Source organism: Diceros bicornis, chromosome 23 (assembly GCF_020826845.1).
Source record: "Diceros bicornis minor isolate mBicDic1 chromosome 23, mDicBic1.mat.cur, whole genome shotgun sequence".
NCBI classification, from domain to species: domain Eukaryota; kingdom Metazoa; phylum Chordata; class Mammalia; order Perissodactyla; family Rhinocerotidae; genus Diceros; species Diceros bicornis.
This window is the reverse complement of record NC_080762.1, coordinates 55,576,813-55,594,636: the sequence shown is the minus strand read 5'-3', so window position 1 is coordinate 55,594,636 and position 17,824 is coordinate 55,576,813. Positions and strand designations below refer to the sequence as shown.

The 17,824-nt window shown below is 40.0% G+C and overlaps 1 protein-coding gene across 2 annotated transcripts in view; it reads right to left on the bottom strand.

The window, feature by feature from the left end:
- COL12A1 (collagen type XII alpha 1 chain) overlaps positions 1-17,824 on the bottom strand; it is a 108,833-nt gene that overhangs the window by 32,967 nt on the left and 58,042 nt on the right. For both annotated transcript variants that reach the window (XM_058566765.1, XM_058566764.1), the window contains exons 32-45: positions 16,162-16,291; positions 15,593-15,732; positions 15,050-15,179; positions 13,457-13,599; positions 12,232-12,361; positions 11,419-11,561; positions 9,339-9,468; positions 7,016-7,135; positions 5,769-5,915; positions 4,926-5,042; positions 4,644-4,790; positions 4,039-4,113; positions 2,247-2,386; positions 146-269 (exon numbers count right to left, since the gene is read on the bottom strand). In XM_058566765.1, coding sequence (XP_058422748.1) covers positions 146-269; positions 2,247-2,386; positions 4,039-4,113; positions 4,644-4,790; positions 4,926-5,042; positions 5,769-5,915; positions 7,016-7,135; positions 9,339-9,468; positions 11,419-11,561; positions 12,232-12,361; positions 13,457-13,599; positions 15,050-15,179; positions 15,593-15,732; positions 16,162-16,291 — 1,816 coding nt within the window. The remainder of the gene's footprint in view (positions 1-145; positions 270-2,246; positions 2,387-4,038; positions 4,114-4,643; positions 4,791-4,925; positions 5,043-5,768; positions 5,916-7,015; positions 7,136-9,338; positions 9,469-11,418; positions 11,562-12,231; positions 12,362-13,456; positions 13,600-15,049; positions 15,180-15,592; positions 15,733-16,161; positions 16,292-17,824) is intronic.

Sequence of the window (17,824 nt, the reverse complement as noted above, 5' to 3'; positions counted from 1 at the left end):
GTGTCACTTCAGGGAAAACTATCCAAATGCCATTAGTCAACCCCAACTGATAAGAATCTGACTAGCAGAGTGAGATGGTCCACTCAGCTCTACCACTCCAAATGCTTCAGAGAGTGGAGGTCTATGTGTGCTCTGTTAACTGTACCTGTTCGTGTGTTTCCTCCTCTGTACCTAATATTCTGGAGGGCCCCGAGGGCTAGGGCCTTGTCGTTGTACGTGTTCAGCTTGAACTCAGACTTGACTTCATCACTGTACTGCACAAATGAGACCTGAAAGGGAATGTGGTTTGGTGGTGAGGGTAAGGCATCTCTTTTTATATTTCAGTTTTCCAGTGATCCCTCTAGCTGCAGGATGGGAAAAAGAAGTGTCTCAGACCTGACAGAATATTATAAGCTCTTTACAGCGAATATTATAACACTGACTACTCTTTCTCATTAAATTCTCTAGTTTCTAATCTTCAATGAAATTGCCAATAATTGATGTTAATAACATAAGTGCACTGTATTCAGATGGTGCCTTTCTCTAGGATGTAGAAAGGGATGGGTAAAGCTGGAGAGCAGTGAGGTCCCAGGATAAGATATAAGAACATACCATCTTGAACACAAATGTTGGCTAAGCAATTGGTTCTCAGCCAACTCTCCTCACTGAGTACATCCATTCTTCATGGTAACATAAAAATATCGCATTGTGATAATAATCAACACTCATCACAAACTTAGTGGCAATCTGAATTAGTGGAAAAGGTACAGGCTTTGTACCTTTCACTGGGCTCAAATCCTAGCTCTGCCAATTAATAGCTATGTGATTCTGGGCAAGTTCCCCACATCTCTGGGCTTTGGTTTCCTTATCAGTAAAATAGAGACAATTATACTTACTTTCTAGGGTTAAGGATTAATAGTCATGTATACAAAGCAATTGGCCCACAGAAGTTCATAAAATATGGTAGCCGTTTTTTATTTTTTTTAGAAATTTTAATTTCTAAAAGGATAAAAACAATGGCTTAATTATCGACACGTTAAATTAAGAATACAATTAGCCTGAATTTTTACTCTTCTTGGGTTAGAACATGTCCACAGGATTGTTTGGGGATTTGAAATTTAGTATATTCCATAAAGTACTATTCCGTCAAAGAAGATATGATTTGTTTATGAAATTATTTGTGGTTTATGTCGAAACTTCTTATTTTCATAATGTCTCTAAGATGCCACAATGAAGAAGTACAAACTGCAAAAATAAAGAGGAAAAACTCACCAAGAGGAATGGGAAAGGAAAGAAGAGAATTCGAAAAAATAATAACGCAATACAGTCTCTTGCATTAAGGAGTCAACGACTTAGATAGAAGAGAGTCATACAAATCCTGACAATATAAAGTGATACTTGCTATAACAGCAACAGGAACAAAATCCCTGAGGAGTAGGGAATGCCTAAAGCTGTCAAGGCAGCCTCCCCAGAAAGTGTGGAATTTGAAGGGGGTCTTCAAGGTTGCAGAACACAAGAAGTAGTTAATAATAGCTTTAAACAGATTCTCAGAGGGGTCTTCGAAGACTCAAAAATAGTTCAGAGCTAGTGGCCCTGAGTGTTCAGTTCACGGGTGAGTTGGGAGGGATGGAGGAGATTCCCAGCTTTACAGGTAGGTTAGAGCTAAACAATTAATTATTCTCTGAGGTCTCTCATGGAAGGACAAACTTCTATAAGTTCCTACCCTAGTGAAACGAAAAATTTGGCATGATCCCACAGCAATATAAGTGGAGTTATCATTTTATGAAAACAAATGAAATATCCTTTGAGTCAATAACGGCCATTCTTCTGACGAAGGAAATATCCACAATGTCATGACAGAGGGGGCAGCAGGGCCCCACACACCCACTCCAGTCACTATTCATCACTGATGCCTCTGACTAAATGGGGAATGATAACCACAACACATTGAATTTCCAGAACATTGGATGACCTTTTATGGAAATGCATCATTGTTGGAAGTTTTAAGCAGGAAGTTAGAGTCAGAATCTCCTAAACTCTTCAACAGAAATATCATCTAGCCAAGAGAATACCTAGAGGAATATTTATTTTTCTATTTATTTATCATTTACACCCTACTCCTTTCCAAAAATACATGTGTAGGGAAAATAGCAAATAACAAAAGTCAAAACATAGTTTATACTGCAGGGTCTTTCTATTTAAAAAGAGAAGTCAAAGGAAATAGCAAGACATTACGAATGAACAGCCACCTATGAAACGACACCCACCTGGATTCCAGCAGGACTGATTTCATCAAATGCTCCCACAGTATTGAAGATGAATTTTACAACTTTGTTGAAATTATCATCCCCGATACTCCAGGAGGCATCAGTCAAGAATACAATGTCTGCCTTGGCTCCTTTGCATACTAGGGAGAAAAAAAAAACAGGAAGCCCCAAATCTCATAAATTCTTTCATTCAAATGAAATTGCATAACTGAGAAATGTAGTCTAACACCTCACTACTCCAAATGTGGTTCAGCAGCAACAGCATCGCTGGGAGCTTCTGAGAAATGCAGAATCGGGGCCCTACTCCAGACTCCCTGCATCAGAGCAGCAGTAACAAGACGCCCAGGTGACTCGAGTGCACAGTCGAGCCGGAGCAGCGCTACGCTAATTGGCCCTCAATTTCTGCTCTGGAATTCCTCTGTTTCGATACATTATGCAAATATCTGCTCTTTCCTCACAGGACACTTCAAGTAGCTTCAACAATAAGTGAGGAGGAAATCAGATGGAAAGCAATGATGTCCAGAACTTAAGAACAGCCATCAGTGAGTTTAGAGATTTTGTATATAATTATCAAATATTTGGTGCAAATAAGGTGTCTTTTATTTTAAATTAGGCCACTAGAATCATACAGAGGGAGGAAAGAGAGGGAAGAAAATAAAGTAATGTCTTTAATTTGAATTTTCAGACTTGGAGGCTAAAAAAAAATTAACAAAATTTTAGTGTATAAAAACTTAACATGCAGAATATACAGCACCAAGAGTGAACCCTAATGTAAACAATGGACTGTGGGTGATAATGATGTGTCAGTCAGCTCATGATTGTAACAAATGTACCACTGTGGTGCTGGACGTCGACAGTCGGGGAGGCTGTGCATGTGAGGGGCCAGGGAAAACATGGGAACTCTGTACTTTCAGCTCAATTTTGCTGTGAACCTAAAATTGCTCTAAAAAATAAATTCTATTAAGAAAAAAATCTTAACGTGTCTTAAGCCAAGATTATTTACTGAGTTTTTTTCAACAGTCTAATTTAAAGAAACCCATTATTACTTTACCCTATAATAATATTACTATTATTTTACCCTATAACAATATACTTTTAATTTTTAATTTTACTTATTTAATAGGTTTAATAAAGTTGTAGCACTCTAGAGCCTTCTGAGATAAAAGAAAAATCCTTTTAAAATCTGAAATGCTTTCAGTTACATGCTGGAAACAGAATGTGGAAAAAGAATAAACCAGTAGTTAATTAGCTTAAACTTTATTTGATGAAGAACGGAGAATTGCCCCAAATTACTGAGAGACCAGTCTTCATAGCTCACTATGACTTTTTACCAATTCACTGCAAGTGACAATTACGTCTCAAACTTTGGTGAATGGAAATTTTTTAGCTTTGTGTGATCCAGGGCACTTCTCAGGTCAGAAGCCAGGAATTCCAAAGCCAAAGGCCCCAGGGACCAGGCTGCAGATGCAGCCAAAGGTTCCCACTGTCTGCTGACGCCAGCAGAAAGGCCCACCATGTGACTATGGACTAGGTAAGGTATTAATGTGCAAAACTGAGGAAACAGACTTCCAACTGAAGACCTGGAGTAGTTTATGACTGATGTTATTCACACCAAAATCTGCCTGGAAGAGGAGAAGAACCAATTACTGGTAACCTTTTCCTTTAATCTAAAAACTCTTCAGCAAGAATAATAAATCAGAAATGTTCTATCTCAATTATAAAGGATGTCTAGGCACAATAAGAAGGCTACAGATCCTCACCAGCTCAGGTATTACCCATCAGCTGTACTCACCCTCACGGGCTGGTGGAATTGTGGGAGGAGGAGGGGGTGTTGGTGGTTCTGTAGGTGCTTCTGTTGGTTTTATGGCTAGAATTAAAAAGGAATAATTAGAAAAACACAATATGTGCACATTTCATATCATAGAAAGTAAATTTTAAGAGCAATTTAAGTCCTCGATAACGAATCAAGTGTCATTGGCACTGACAAACTGCGAATTCAGTCCTGTCCAAACTTGGTATCACTGGTAGTCATTCAACATTGACTACAGCTGCAGAAAGCAAAGCCAAGAGTCGAAGGAAAAATGGAAGGCCTTCAGGTAGGGCCAGATGAGTAAAAGTCACTAACATGGACCCGCAGTCACCTTCTCACTGTCAGCGAGAGCCACATACCCCTCCTTGAGCCCTTTCCTTAAAAGACACCAACTCTGGAACAGGGGCACCACAAATTTGCTGCAGATAAAGGTGCTGAAGCAGCAACAGACTCCACCTGCAAGACCCTGCCGTCATTACACCGTTGCTGCTGCCTGGAGGGAGAAGTGCCTACACAGGAGTCTCCCACACCTACAGCATTCTGCTCTAAGGCCTTACAGAGACTTTCCAGATTACTCAAAAACTTACTGGTATGTTCTCTGACAGAGACACCTGGTCCCTCGAGATTTGGTGTCTGCACAAAAACAGTGACACCATAATCAGTGTCTGGTGAGAGGCCAGTGAAGCAGTGACTGGTTTCTGATCCACGCACTGTAATTTCTTGTCCTCTGGTTCCTGATTATGACAACAAAGGAAAATGCCAGTGTCATCATCAACTATATTTAAAGACATTTTTATATATCCTTTTATAAGCAAAATGGCCTCTTCGTTACTGAAGTTTCAAGTGTTGCTACTGTGGACTCCACGTACCATCTGCAGGGCTTAGCTTTAGCCTGTAGGAGGTGGCTGCCCGGTGAGGCGACCATCTAACACAGAATGTATCCCACCCGACCTGGTCAGTTTTCAGATCTGTCACATTTAAATACACTACAAAAGAAAGAAAGAAAGAGATTTACTTTGTATAAAGGCAAAAAGCATGCTTTTAATCATAACACTATGTTAAAACTTCCGCTGTGGCTGAAAAAAAAATAAATGTCTAAAATCTTACTATGTCCCCTTACAAGAAACATACATGAAAATGTGGTGCAGCCAAAACAGACCTTCCTCTCTACCACTGATCCTCAAGGGAAGGAAATTCCACAGTCCCTCTCAACACCACAACATCATAGACGTCTCACAGAAAAGAACATGAAATTTTCCTGAAAGGCTATCTGCTAAGTCCTTGAGTAGTTATTATAACAGTTGGTGACAACAAAATCTATCTGAAGGCCGAATCTATAGTCGTGGCATTTTTGTGAAGACTTTTAATGAAATCAATACATTTAGCTAAATATGTTTTAACCTCAAATGTCAAAAAAACTACATAGCATCCGAACTCTGATTTTAGATCATTCATGGACGAAATCATGATTTCTATAATTTTTATCTTTCAAAATTCAAAATACTTTTATGAGAAATAAAAATATCTCAACATATGCTTTTTTTGTATACGTGATTACATTTCTTATATGCTTGTTTAGCTGGACACAAAAGGGCCACCTACTTAATGCTGAGGAAACGTGCATATGTTAAAAAGAAATAAAATTAAAACAGGCTGACCTGATAATTTGTACTAGACTTTTTCTTACAACCGTGAAAAGATCCATGACTCACATGTAGTGCCTTGATCCGTCAGGGGGACGCTGAGTCCAGAATCATACTGAGCATAAACATTCACATCGTAGGTGGTGCTGGGGTCGAGATTATGTAACGTGTATGACGTCACTTCTCCAACAAAAACTTCCATGGGCTCATTGGTACCTTTAATAACAATCACAGAAATACACAGAAACATGCCATAACCAGTCTCAAATTTTTCTTAAAATCAAATAACATACATTCAAGTGATAGTATGAACACCATTAATTCCATAGCCCCTTAAGCGTTGCTCACAGCTGTGTGTGGTGTTATATGGTGAATACGAAGCTACAGGTAGAGACTGAATCTTCATGCTCTTATTCTGAAAGCACAGCACAGAGCCTGGACTGTACCAGGTGTGTAATCAATGTGCTTTACTGACAGAATCAATCACACGGTCAACTACCCTGGACCCCGAGCGCCTCCTCTAAGCCCCACTGTGCAGCAGAGCGCTTTGCACGTAGGAGGTGCCCAACTTTTTCAGTTTGTTGTAGAGATGATTTAAGAACATCTGTCTCAAACCTCATTGCACAAGTGTGGTTACTGAAGGTCCTGTTACCAACACCTCTTCCTCCTTTGAGTTCTCTCTCCGTTTCTTACACAGGGTCACCTTTCCTTTCTCTTGCCCTCTCTCCTTTATTTTTTTCTAGTTCACACCCTTCCTGGGTTCATGGAAGATGCCCTAGCAAATTTGGTACAAAGAATACTTTTCTTCCATTTTCCTAAGCATATAGACAGAACATAGAAACAAAGACAGCAAATAATTTAACCAAAGTGATATTCATTTAGGTGAAAGTGTTAATGGGAAGTTGAAAACAAGCCTGTCATGAATAAACTAAAATACTTATGCCCAAAATGGAACAAAACCTCAACATAATGGGAAAAATATATAAGTTTATATTGATTAAACATGCATCATTTCACAATCATAGTAACATATTGGATGTCTGCACACAGCAGATTCCATTTGTGAATTTTATGGACCAGGTCAAACTTTGAATCATGCAAATTAATGAGAGTCTCATCTACGCCCATAGTGACAATGATATTTTAGACCATTGGCTTAAAATGTTATTTCCAGAAATACTACTTTTACTGAGAGAGGACTTGATGTGATAGCTGAACTATCAAGAGAATCTAATTGCAGGGGATGCAATATAGAGCACCCTCAGACACAAATAACTCTCCAGCACATTTCTATGATGATAAAGGTGCTTCCTTACCCACTGGCTTATACACAATTTTATATCCAAGAACCGGGGAGGGTGAAGGATCCCAGGACACCCTGAATCTCGTATACCATTCATCAGAGATGTGCATGTTCTGAGGCGGAAGTAGTCCCACTGCAAACAAATATTGCCACACATTACTGACCTTTCATTGACACACAGGAGAGCATAGAACTTCATGAGAATTGATTATAAGTATTGATAGTGCAGTCCCATGAGAGCAAGTCAATAATATCCCGCCACGTCCTTATCCAGAAAACAATTAAAAGGCATTGAAATGTTCAGCAAAAAACTTAGTAGCTTTCCAAATTCAAACGGCAGCTCAAATGGACTCAGGAACTGGTGATTTCCAGAGCTGGTATGTTATATGATGCAGAATTATAGAAAATAATAGACATTTCATACCATTTTTAGAATTTTATAGATTACAGGTTGTTAGAGCCAAAAAGCAATTTAAAGACTATCTAACCCAATCACCTTACCACCTAAATAAGATATGATTTGCCCAAGACCACACAGCTAGCTAGCAACTACAATGATGTTCTCTCCCAACTCTATTCTACCCTCCACCAACATAACCTAGAGAAAATCCTCAAGCCTCCAGAGATACTGCCTCCAACTGCACACCCTGCAAAATCAATGCTGTTAGGTAGCATCCTAAGTAGTTACTGAGTTATTATTTATAGCATTTCACAAACAAAGAATTCAACTTGAAAAACTTTGTTCACAAGGGAAACTAGAAATGGCTTTGGCCCTTCCTGGATAATTCAAGATCTAGTAAAAATTTTTATATATTTTGATAAGCACAAAATTCTAAAACATGCCCTTGCCCCAGAAAGATATCAAAATATATTCTCGGGGCCAGTGGCGTAGTGGTTAAGTTCGTGTGCTGCACTTCGGCGGCCCAGGGTCGCAGGTTCAGAACCCGGTCAAGGACCTATCTACCGCTCATCAAGCCACGTTGTGGAGGTGTGCCACATACAAAATAGAGTAGGATGGGCACAGACATTAGCTCAGGCCAATCTTCCTCACCAAAAAAATAAAAAATATTCTAAAATCTAAGGGAATGTGAAAAATGGGAAGTTGCTAAGTTTAAATCATCGTGAGTCATTAAGCTGAGTTTCCGTTGACTCGGTCCTGTAGATAACAGGTATCAATAAACATATAAATTCTTGGCCTTGAGAGACTGAGCTGAAACAACTCTAGCCCTGCTTTTCTCTTAGGAGCTTTCAAATGTTATTGCTCCCAAATTTTGTAATATTGTCAAGATCATGTAAGCACCAAAAGAGTTTAGGCAACTGAGGGTAGCAAAGAACCCGAAATCATGTTACTTAAGTGGATTTTTGCTGAATGAAGTGGAAAATAGGAACGCCAATATTTATCAGCCACAACTCAGACCTATAGCTCAGCCCACCTTTATGCTAAACCAGTTAGTCTCTTGGCTGCACGTTAAAACCTAAGCAGATCCAGGCCACACCTCAGCCCAATTACCTCAGTATCCCTGGGGGTGGCACCCAGGCATGAACATTGTTTAAAGCACCCCAGGTGATTCCAACCAGCAGCCAAGTTGAAGAATCTTTGATCTAAACCATAAGAAATTGCCACCAGTGTAAGCTAGAAAAGGGGCCTGAACAATGGTAATTCTTTATAAATTACTTGGCACAATAGAAAAAATATCTTTTAAAAAAGCTAAACTTGTAAAGATAGAAGATGATTATTAATCATCTTGCGTCTTTATTTATGATTCAAGATTCTATCACAATGGAGTGGTTTTTGCTGATACTAAATTGACTGAGTTAACAGCTCAGCCTTAACTGATACCACACAAAGTAAAACAGTATTCAGAGAATGTGCAACGGTTTTCCAAAGGAGAAATAAAACCTTCTCGAGCAAAGCAAAATATATAGATTTTTGTCCTCTTTTTCTTCTTCTAGTGGACTTTTAAAAAGTTAAAATACAGGGCCGGCCCTGTGGCTTAGCAGTTAAGTGCTCGCGCTCCGCTGCTGGCGGTCCGGGTTCGGATCCCGGGCGTGCACCGACGCACCGCTTCTCCGGCCATGCTGAGGCCGCGTCCCACGTGCAGCAACTGGAAGGATGTTAAACTATGATGTACAACTACCTACTGGGGTTTTGGGGGGAAATAAATAAATAAATAAAAATTATAATTAAAAAAAAAAGTTAAAATACAAATTCTGTTCTCCTACCATTTTGACAAAATTCATTGTGTAATATAAATGTTAATATAGTATTAATGTAGTATTTGAGATGCATTGGTAAAGGCAAAATCTAAAGACTATAAAAAGCATAAGACATTTACCAGTTCTTCCATTTCCTATTAGATGGCCACCGTCTCCATCTTCGTAAACAGCAATAACAGTAATTTTATACGGAGTATCAGATTGTAGGGGCTGTAGAATTACGTTATTTCTTCTGCCTGGGACTGTGGTCTGTAAGAGAAGTAAATTTAAATTCATTATCAGCTAGAGGATTTCTAAGTCAAAAGACAATATTGTTTTATGTATTTCCATAAACAGTAATGGTTTCTTCATGTTTTCTTTTTGTTGTACAAAGCTCATGGCCAGGCAAATGGTCTACACTGCCTCTGTGCAGCAGGAGAGAATGGTTTTAGAGTCAGATCTGGGCTCAAATTCCAGATCGGCCACTTACCGGCCTTGTGATGTAGCATCTCTGAAGGAAATTGCGAAGCTGAAAGGTATTAACACCTACAGCACCTGAGGACGGGTTACTGAGTCCTGCAGCCCTCAGCAGGCGGTTGTCTTCCTCCGCCCTCAGTGGTTAAGCACTACATTTGCATGTACTCCTTCCACAACCAGGTACAGTGTACCCACGGTGGGCAGAGCATGGTTATAGCTGGGAATACACTGGTGAGCAAAAGTAGACTGTTTCTGCCCTCAAGAACATCCATTTGGCTGATACTAATTAGGTGAAAAAGATGGAAAAGAAGAAATGGAAAATACATTCAACTACTTCCGTGAAGAGGAAATGAACCAGATACATCTCCCACTCTCTCTCCCAGCCCCATGCTTTGCTTCTACAAACAACGGGCATCACTTAGGCCAGTAATTCCCAGCATAGAGTCCTCGATTACAAATGGTGAATTGGGGGAAGAAATTATATTTTTAATGTTTTCAGAAAGTGAAAGGAAATTGTGTATTTGTCCATGGCAAGTCTGGATAAACACTAAAGCATGAGCTTCTCTGCTTTGGCAAACTAAGTGTTAATACTGCTTCTCTCATTTGGAGCAGAAACTCTAAACAACAGTTACATGTGTTTCTGGTTAATAAAAATGGGGGCTTGAATTAAAGCTTAATATATCAAGTTCAAGAAGATGAAATACTTTATAACATGGGGATAATGGAGGAAGAATGATCAAAGACGATGTATGTGGCAAAACTGTTGAAAACCACAGACCTAACTGCTTTACAATCAACATTTTGTGTCATCTTCTACTAACGCATCATGGCAATTAATCACTGAGCTTTAAGGAAAGTGGTGAGCTCCTCCATCCATAGCAAATGGACATGCACAGTGAGGGCCTGAAGAAGCTACAGGAAACCTGACTCTGGTTCCAGAGAGAGAAAATTTGACACTCAAAAAGTCTGAAATTAATATGAGAGCATGTATATTCCAAAACCCTAATGTACTAAAAAATTGTTAAATTTAGAGAAAAGAGAGCTGAATTAGCACTGAAATATTTAAGGGAGATCTTGTAGAGGAATTGGATTTAAAGAAAGGATAGGATTTGGATAGTCACATCATTTGAACATTAATTTAGGTAGCTCAGAATAATATCATGTTTCACTAGATTTAGTTCCTTTGGCATAGTTAAGTGGTTAGATACGCATTTCATGAGATAAGCCAATTTTTCAATCTGTCTTTAGAACAGAAATGAGCCCTGGGGCACCCCCCATGGCCTGGTGGTTAAGTTCTGTGCTCTCTGCTTCCGCATCCCGGGTTCAGTTCCCAGGCGTGGACCTACACCACTCATCAGTCACGCTGTGACAGCGACCCACAGACAAAATAGAGGAAGATGGGCACAGATGTTAGCTCAGAGGCAAATCTTCCTCAGCAAAAAGAGGAAGATTGGCAATAGATGTTAGCTCAGGATGAATCTTGCTCAGCAAAATAAAAAAAAGAAATGAGCCCAAAGACATTGATTCTCTGTGATGTGGGAGGCTACAGCAGGCATATTTGGGTGGTCCCAGTATCATGTCAGAGAAAGTCATACAAAATGTGACTGTCTGGGCAGTGACTGTCACACAAAAATCAAGGACTCAACTCTAATCACAGCACATTTTTAAAGAAGAAAGCTGAATTTCATCTTCCAACCAGGTAAGAGATTACAAAATGCTCAAATAAATGAGAACTGGACTCACATATTCATCAATTGGATCGCCAACAGTGGGAGAATAAATGATTCTGTATTGCTGAACTGGCCCATCAGCATGATCCCAGGCCACAGATAGGCTATTGGTTGTCTCCCCAAAGACTCTCAGATTTCTTGGTCCACTTCGTGGTACTAAATAAAAAAAACACAGTAGAGTTAGCTGCCTGCCTGGGAGCATGGCAGACACAGGAGTGGAGGGAGGGATATAAGAGAACTGTACCCAGGTCACATCGAAGTAGGCGTTTCACCATTCATTAGTATGCTTACTCCCTTATGATAAAATATATATCTCCTATGGTTTTAATGTGAAACCATAAACAGTGGAAAGTACTACATTTCAGTGCTATTGTTACATGCTAATCTTTCATTGGCACAGAGCTAGGTTTGAACCTAATGTACAGACTGAGAAAAAAAGGGACTATTTTTAACCACTATAACACCTCCTGTTCAGTGAAACATAGAGGCTGAGCCCTTGCATTTCCAGAGTGCTCACATGGTGAGAAGAGCTACCGCAGAGCAGAAGGGAAGAAACCCCTCCTTAACCTAAGTCTTGGATAAGAAAATGGCCAAACGAAGTCCACTCAGCACAGAGGGCAGTCATGGGCTCAAAGCTTTAGCCGAGAATGTAAATGTGGCTGAGCCCAGGCAGAACCACATGCCCAGTCCTACCCTCACCTGCACAAAGGTAGAGAAAGCTCTCACCACCTCTCACTAGCCACTCACTCCCACTCCTCACTCACTCAGAGAGACCCTGCCAATCAAGTTACAAGGGAATGGGGTAGAGAAAGGATTTCTGTCTCACGCGTTCGGCCCTGGCCGGGGCTGGGATTGCCCTCTCCATCCGAGTAGAGAGCCACGATGTTCACAGAATAGGGTGTGTCCGGAATCAGCCGCTCCAGGTGCACCATGCGGGTATTTCCAGGCACCACAATCTGGAGGGAGGGAATGACAAATTCTGCCTGACAACAACCCAAATGCTTATCCAGTCTTTTATTAGTCAGAATAATAATGTTTATTAAAACAGCTGAGCCCAGACACATCAGGGGCCAACGTCTACGCTTCCTTATGAGATCTGCCCAAGCCACACCATTAGATGCATTATCCCCAGAAATTCCCCCTCCAAAGAAAGTTAGTTCCTACTTGACCCTTAGAGCTTCAATTATCTCCCATTTACGTTTATTGTAAGGATTCTCAAATACAATGTCCAGGGCTGATGATAATCACCCAAAGAGCATCCCGACTGTTAGATACACATAGGGGAAGGGACCCCACACTGGTGGGGGAGAGATTTTGTATTAAAATAGAGAGCTAATCCATGCGGTGGATAAAGGCAACATTGTCTGAATATGTCCCACCACACACAGGGACGTGCAAATCAACATTCTTACTAAACACATGTATCGTTTGGCACGTGTTCGTCTTTGTTCAGCATCATTGTGTATTTTTGTAAAGACTTGTAAATTAAATTAGTCTATAAACTTACCTTCTTTTAGGTGTTCTGATACTATCCTTATTCAAATCAGTAATTTCCGATTTCTACATTATTAATCTACTTACAAAACTGAATAGTACTATGAATTGAAGATAGATTGGGCCATTTGTAAGAGCCAGTGCAAGAGAAATTAGATATTTTCATAACAAAGACATTTGTCTGTTACAACAAAAGCCCATATTGACAAGGTCCAGCAATGATTTGCATTTACTACTGGGGTTTTTAACTCATGTAACTAATTTGCATTTTCCCAAAATTCATTTTTGCTAACTAACCCCATAGTTAAAACACCTGCCTTAAATCACTAAAAGCAGTAATTTAGGCATCATACCCTGGCACATATGTGGTCTGCATTCTCACAGGCTACCAAACACGACACAAACACGAGCCTGCATTCATCAGGAGGTGAAGTTTCCATGAGACTCGGGGCCACACCAACAACCGACTTATTTTTCTGGGCCAGCAGCCATGGCAGGAGGCGCAGTACAATCTACAAAATTCTTCTGTTGAGCTCTAAGATGACAAAATCACTTACAGATTCCGAGGGTCTCGTGCCAGCCACAGGAGAATACACAACGCGATACTGCTGCACGGGCCCCAGCGCAGGGTCCCAGCGCACGTCCAGGCTGTTGGGGGTAGGATTGTACACGTGGACATTTCTGGCCAGTCCTCTCACCACTGAGGAAAGAAAAGCCAACGCACATTTCTTAAATCTGTTTATATATGTCGAGCTTTTGTTATCACCTCTCCAGGACTTACACTCTGTGATAGGATAAAATACTGTCCCCCTTAAACTTCTAATCATCTACACACAAAAGCAGATTAAAACTCTCCAAATCCAAATTTAGTCAAAGTTAGCCAATTATGGCCTTTGTCTATATGGAAGCAAAGTTGTTGCCAATAAAAACAAGCTAGAGGGGCTGGCCCCGTGGTTTAGCGGTTAAGTGTGCGCGCTCCGCTGCTGGCGGCCCAGGGTTCGGATCCCGGGCGCGCACTGAGGCATTGCTTCTCTGGCCATGCTGAGGCCGCATCCCACGTACAGCAACTAGAAGGATGTGCAGCTATGACATACAACTATCTACTGGGGCTTTGGGGGAAAATAATAAATAAATACAATCATTAAAAAAAAAAAAAAAACAAGCTAGGGAAAGTATTAGCACTGGGTCGGCCATAAAAGGACAGGGGACAAAGGACAAGAAACTGGAAAGAAGCTTCAGTTTTCCAGTATAAGTAATGGAGAGATAGAGAAGAGGAATTTTATAACATCTGCCTTCTAAGTAAAAACTGACAACAGCTATGAAGCCCATCTAATTCAGTCAGTGAGTTTCAGTCATCCATTCTTTCATTCACTCCTTCTTCACTCAACAAGTAGCTACCAAATGTCTTCTGTGAGTAAAAGAAAAGGCAAAAGGAGGGAGAAATAAAAAATACACTCAGTTCCCAAGTTACTGCTCCAGTAGGAACTTAGAAAAACATACAGATTAAATCCACATATTAACTCCAAACTCTAGTTTAGCTAATAACATCATCTTTCCAGACCACTAATCTTTTACCAAAAGAAGCCATCCATACCTGCTTCCTTTTAGCCATCAGCAAGTATATGTTTAAAGCTAAAGAAATATTCATGAGTACGCACAAAAGTGTTTAAGCAATACTACAAAGAATAGTAAAACCACTATAAACTGGTTTCTCAAGATGTTAATGCAAATGAAAGTACACAGATTTTTAATGCCAAAAAGCACTTCATCAGCAAACCAGAGAAACGTGCAACCAAGTAACGTGATGAACAGATTTCAACAACAGATGCAAGTTTATGAAGTACAAAGCAAAGCTCAAAGACCTCTTGTCAGTGAGAGAGAATAACTGCAGAAGCATGCTAATAATTGCACACACATTTCCAAATCTTGAAATTATCCTTTCAGAAGAAGAATGCCATTATAAATTTTTTATTTCATATGCTAAAATATAAACAGTTGATGGTTTTTGAGACGTGAACTATGTGTAATTTTCATGTTTTTATTCTATCATTTTGAATTTTTCAAATTTTCTTTAATGGGTCTATATGGCCTGCACAATAAAAAGCAAAATTTATAACGAAAACCGTAAATATTTGTGCCTTCTCACTTACATGTCCTTCCAGTGTCTGCCGTGCGTCCTCCATCACCTTCAGCATACACAGGAACTACTGTAACAGTGTAGGCGGTGTCTGGCTGCAGATTCCTGAGAATGGCATAATTGGTATTCCCAGGGATTGGTACCTAAATATTTTAATAAAACGTAAAACACCTGATTTGAAAAGCTTGTAAAAGAAATAACACCTCAAACAATATAATACTCGAAATACTAACTCAAGACCAGTCAAGCAGCAAGCTCTGCAACGCTGGGCGCAAGGAGGTGCCCATGCCACCACAAGAGGCTACAAAGACTCCTCCCGATCTCCACACTCACTCGAGGCTCCACCCTTAGAACCGCCTGCAATGATGACTGCCCCCAGGCCCAGACCCCACACTTCCCCTACCATCCAGGTACTAAGGCCCCTCTGTCAAGTTTTATTAAATGAACATGAACTTCTTCAGTGCTGAAACAAGTTGGTTAACTTCTTTACCTCTCTTTTAAATCACTCAGCTACAGTTTAAACAAGCATGCATTTTTCACTACAGGAAATAATTACCAGCTCCTCTGGGCCACCTGCTGTTGGTACATAGAAGAGCTTGTACTGACGAGGATTTCCCTCTGCATGGTCCCAGCGAACATTCAAAGTGCTGGTAGAAGGGTCATACACTCTCAGGTTCCTCACAGTACTCAGAGGTTCTGAAATGCACAGAAATCACATCACTGTGTGATCCTGACAAGCAAGCACACAGGAAACACAGGTTCATTGATATCTCCCAGGAACTCTAGAACACAGCAGGCACCCCATAGTGGGCACCTCACAAATATTTGTTGATACAGTAGCAAATAAATGAAAGAATGTCCGTGATAATCCGGTACACATCTCATCTCTTCAGAAGATATTTTGGCCCCAGAGCATTTCTTTTATCCTCAAAAGTAATAAATGTCTTTCTCCACGAACAGAGACAGATAACTCCAAGCAAGGATATTAAAACAATATCATTTTTAAATGCATTTTAAAAGATCAACAAACCTCTATGTCACCCCAGTGTTTCCAGATAAGGATGTGACTCCACTCCAATGGTAGTTACTGTCGTAAAGAAGCTACAGGAGTCTGGGTTCACTTACTCGTCTTGCCTCTTCCCGTCATCCGACCTCCTTCACCATCAGGATACAGGGAGGACACAGTGATGGTGTAAGGTGTGTCAGGCTTCAGTTTCTGCAGGACCACACTGTTCTGCCGGCCTCCTATTGTGGTCTTGAGTAAAACAGGGATAAGCGTTAGCTTTGTTCTCTCCATCTCACTAACCTGTTAGAAAAAGCTCTTTCTACCAGGCAGCTGTTTGAGATCTTTGCCAAGATCTGGAAGCACGTACCACAGTGAAGGTTTAAAATATGTCTTATGGTATAACTTTAAATGTAAAATATGCACCTTAAGTCACAAAAAGGATTCTAAGCTTTAAACTGGTGACCTCAAAAAGATATTTCTACTTGCTCACTGCAAGCACTGCAAAATTTCATCCAAAACACATTTCACAGATCTCTTCCCAAAAAAGGCATTAATTATAAGTGAGCTACCAAGGAATTTTAAGATAGTGAAGAATTGCATAGTATTAGAGGCTCCACACCATTCAATATTATTCTTACATTTTTACAGATGGTTTTTATTTGCTTTAGAAACACATTAAAATGATTCAGCAAAAGATCTAAAGCTTTTGGTGTTTCCCCCAAAAAACAGCCACTCTAACAGCATTAGCTGTGTAAACTACGTGACCGGACCCTTTGCCAGGCCACACTCAGGGGTTCCCAGTCATCTCCATAATACCAGCTTTGTGGTATAAAGCTTTTCAATTTCCTCCAATTATGAAGTTTGAAGTTTTCATTCACTGCTTCAGGCCATCTAGCTATCTTGTTGAAAGAAAATTTGTATGATTTGTTAACAGTCTACCAAATTCAGATGTTTATGCCATACTAATTAAAATCACATGAACATGGCCTACTGCCTACAGTGAGCGCACATGTGGGTGACTGGATGCGCTAGGACAGTCCAGATGTCCAGCTTAGCATCCAGCCACTCAAGAAGTCTGAGTTCCAGAGAAAACCTCACTGATCACTGAAGTCATCCTCAATATGAGCAAACTGAACTACAGCGGCTAATTTTAATAAATTTAATATTTGAGGTGATGAGAAAAAAGTATCAATATCAACACAAGCCATTTGATATTTAACAAATCTGACAGTATGCACTCAGCAGAACTAGCCTTACAAGTAAGCAGAGGGATATCCACCACCTACTTCTCTTACCAACTCTCCAAAATAATTCTAGCATCAGTGATTCATTACATTGATTATTTCATGGACTAGCATTAAAATGCAAATATCCCCAAGAATAACAGACCTTAAGAGAGTATCAGCTAATACTTTCCAGAGGGTAAATTTATGAGACTTTTTCTAATTATAACAAACAGCCGAGAGACAGTAAAAGAGACTCACGACAGCAGTTGGAGGATCAGTATCCTCAAGAAGAGAAATGCTAAAGACAAGCTTCACCAGCTTTCAGTCTACCTGAATCTGGCCTGGTACAGACAAAAACAAGTTCTGTTTCTGGCATTAAAATATTAGTCTATCAAATGTGTCTTATCTTAGTTTATATAAAAGCCAATTGATTACAGTTGGCATTTAGTTTATTATTGACAACCCATTTAACTAAAATAGACAAATTCTCAATCCAAATGTATCAGACCACCTAAGACTAGTTCTATGGAAACCTCAAAAGACCAACTCAAAAGTC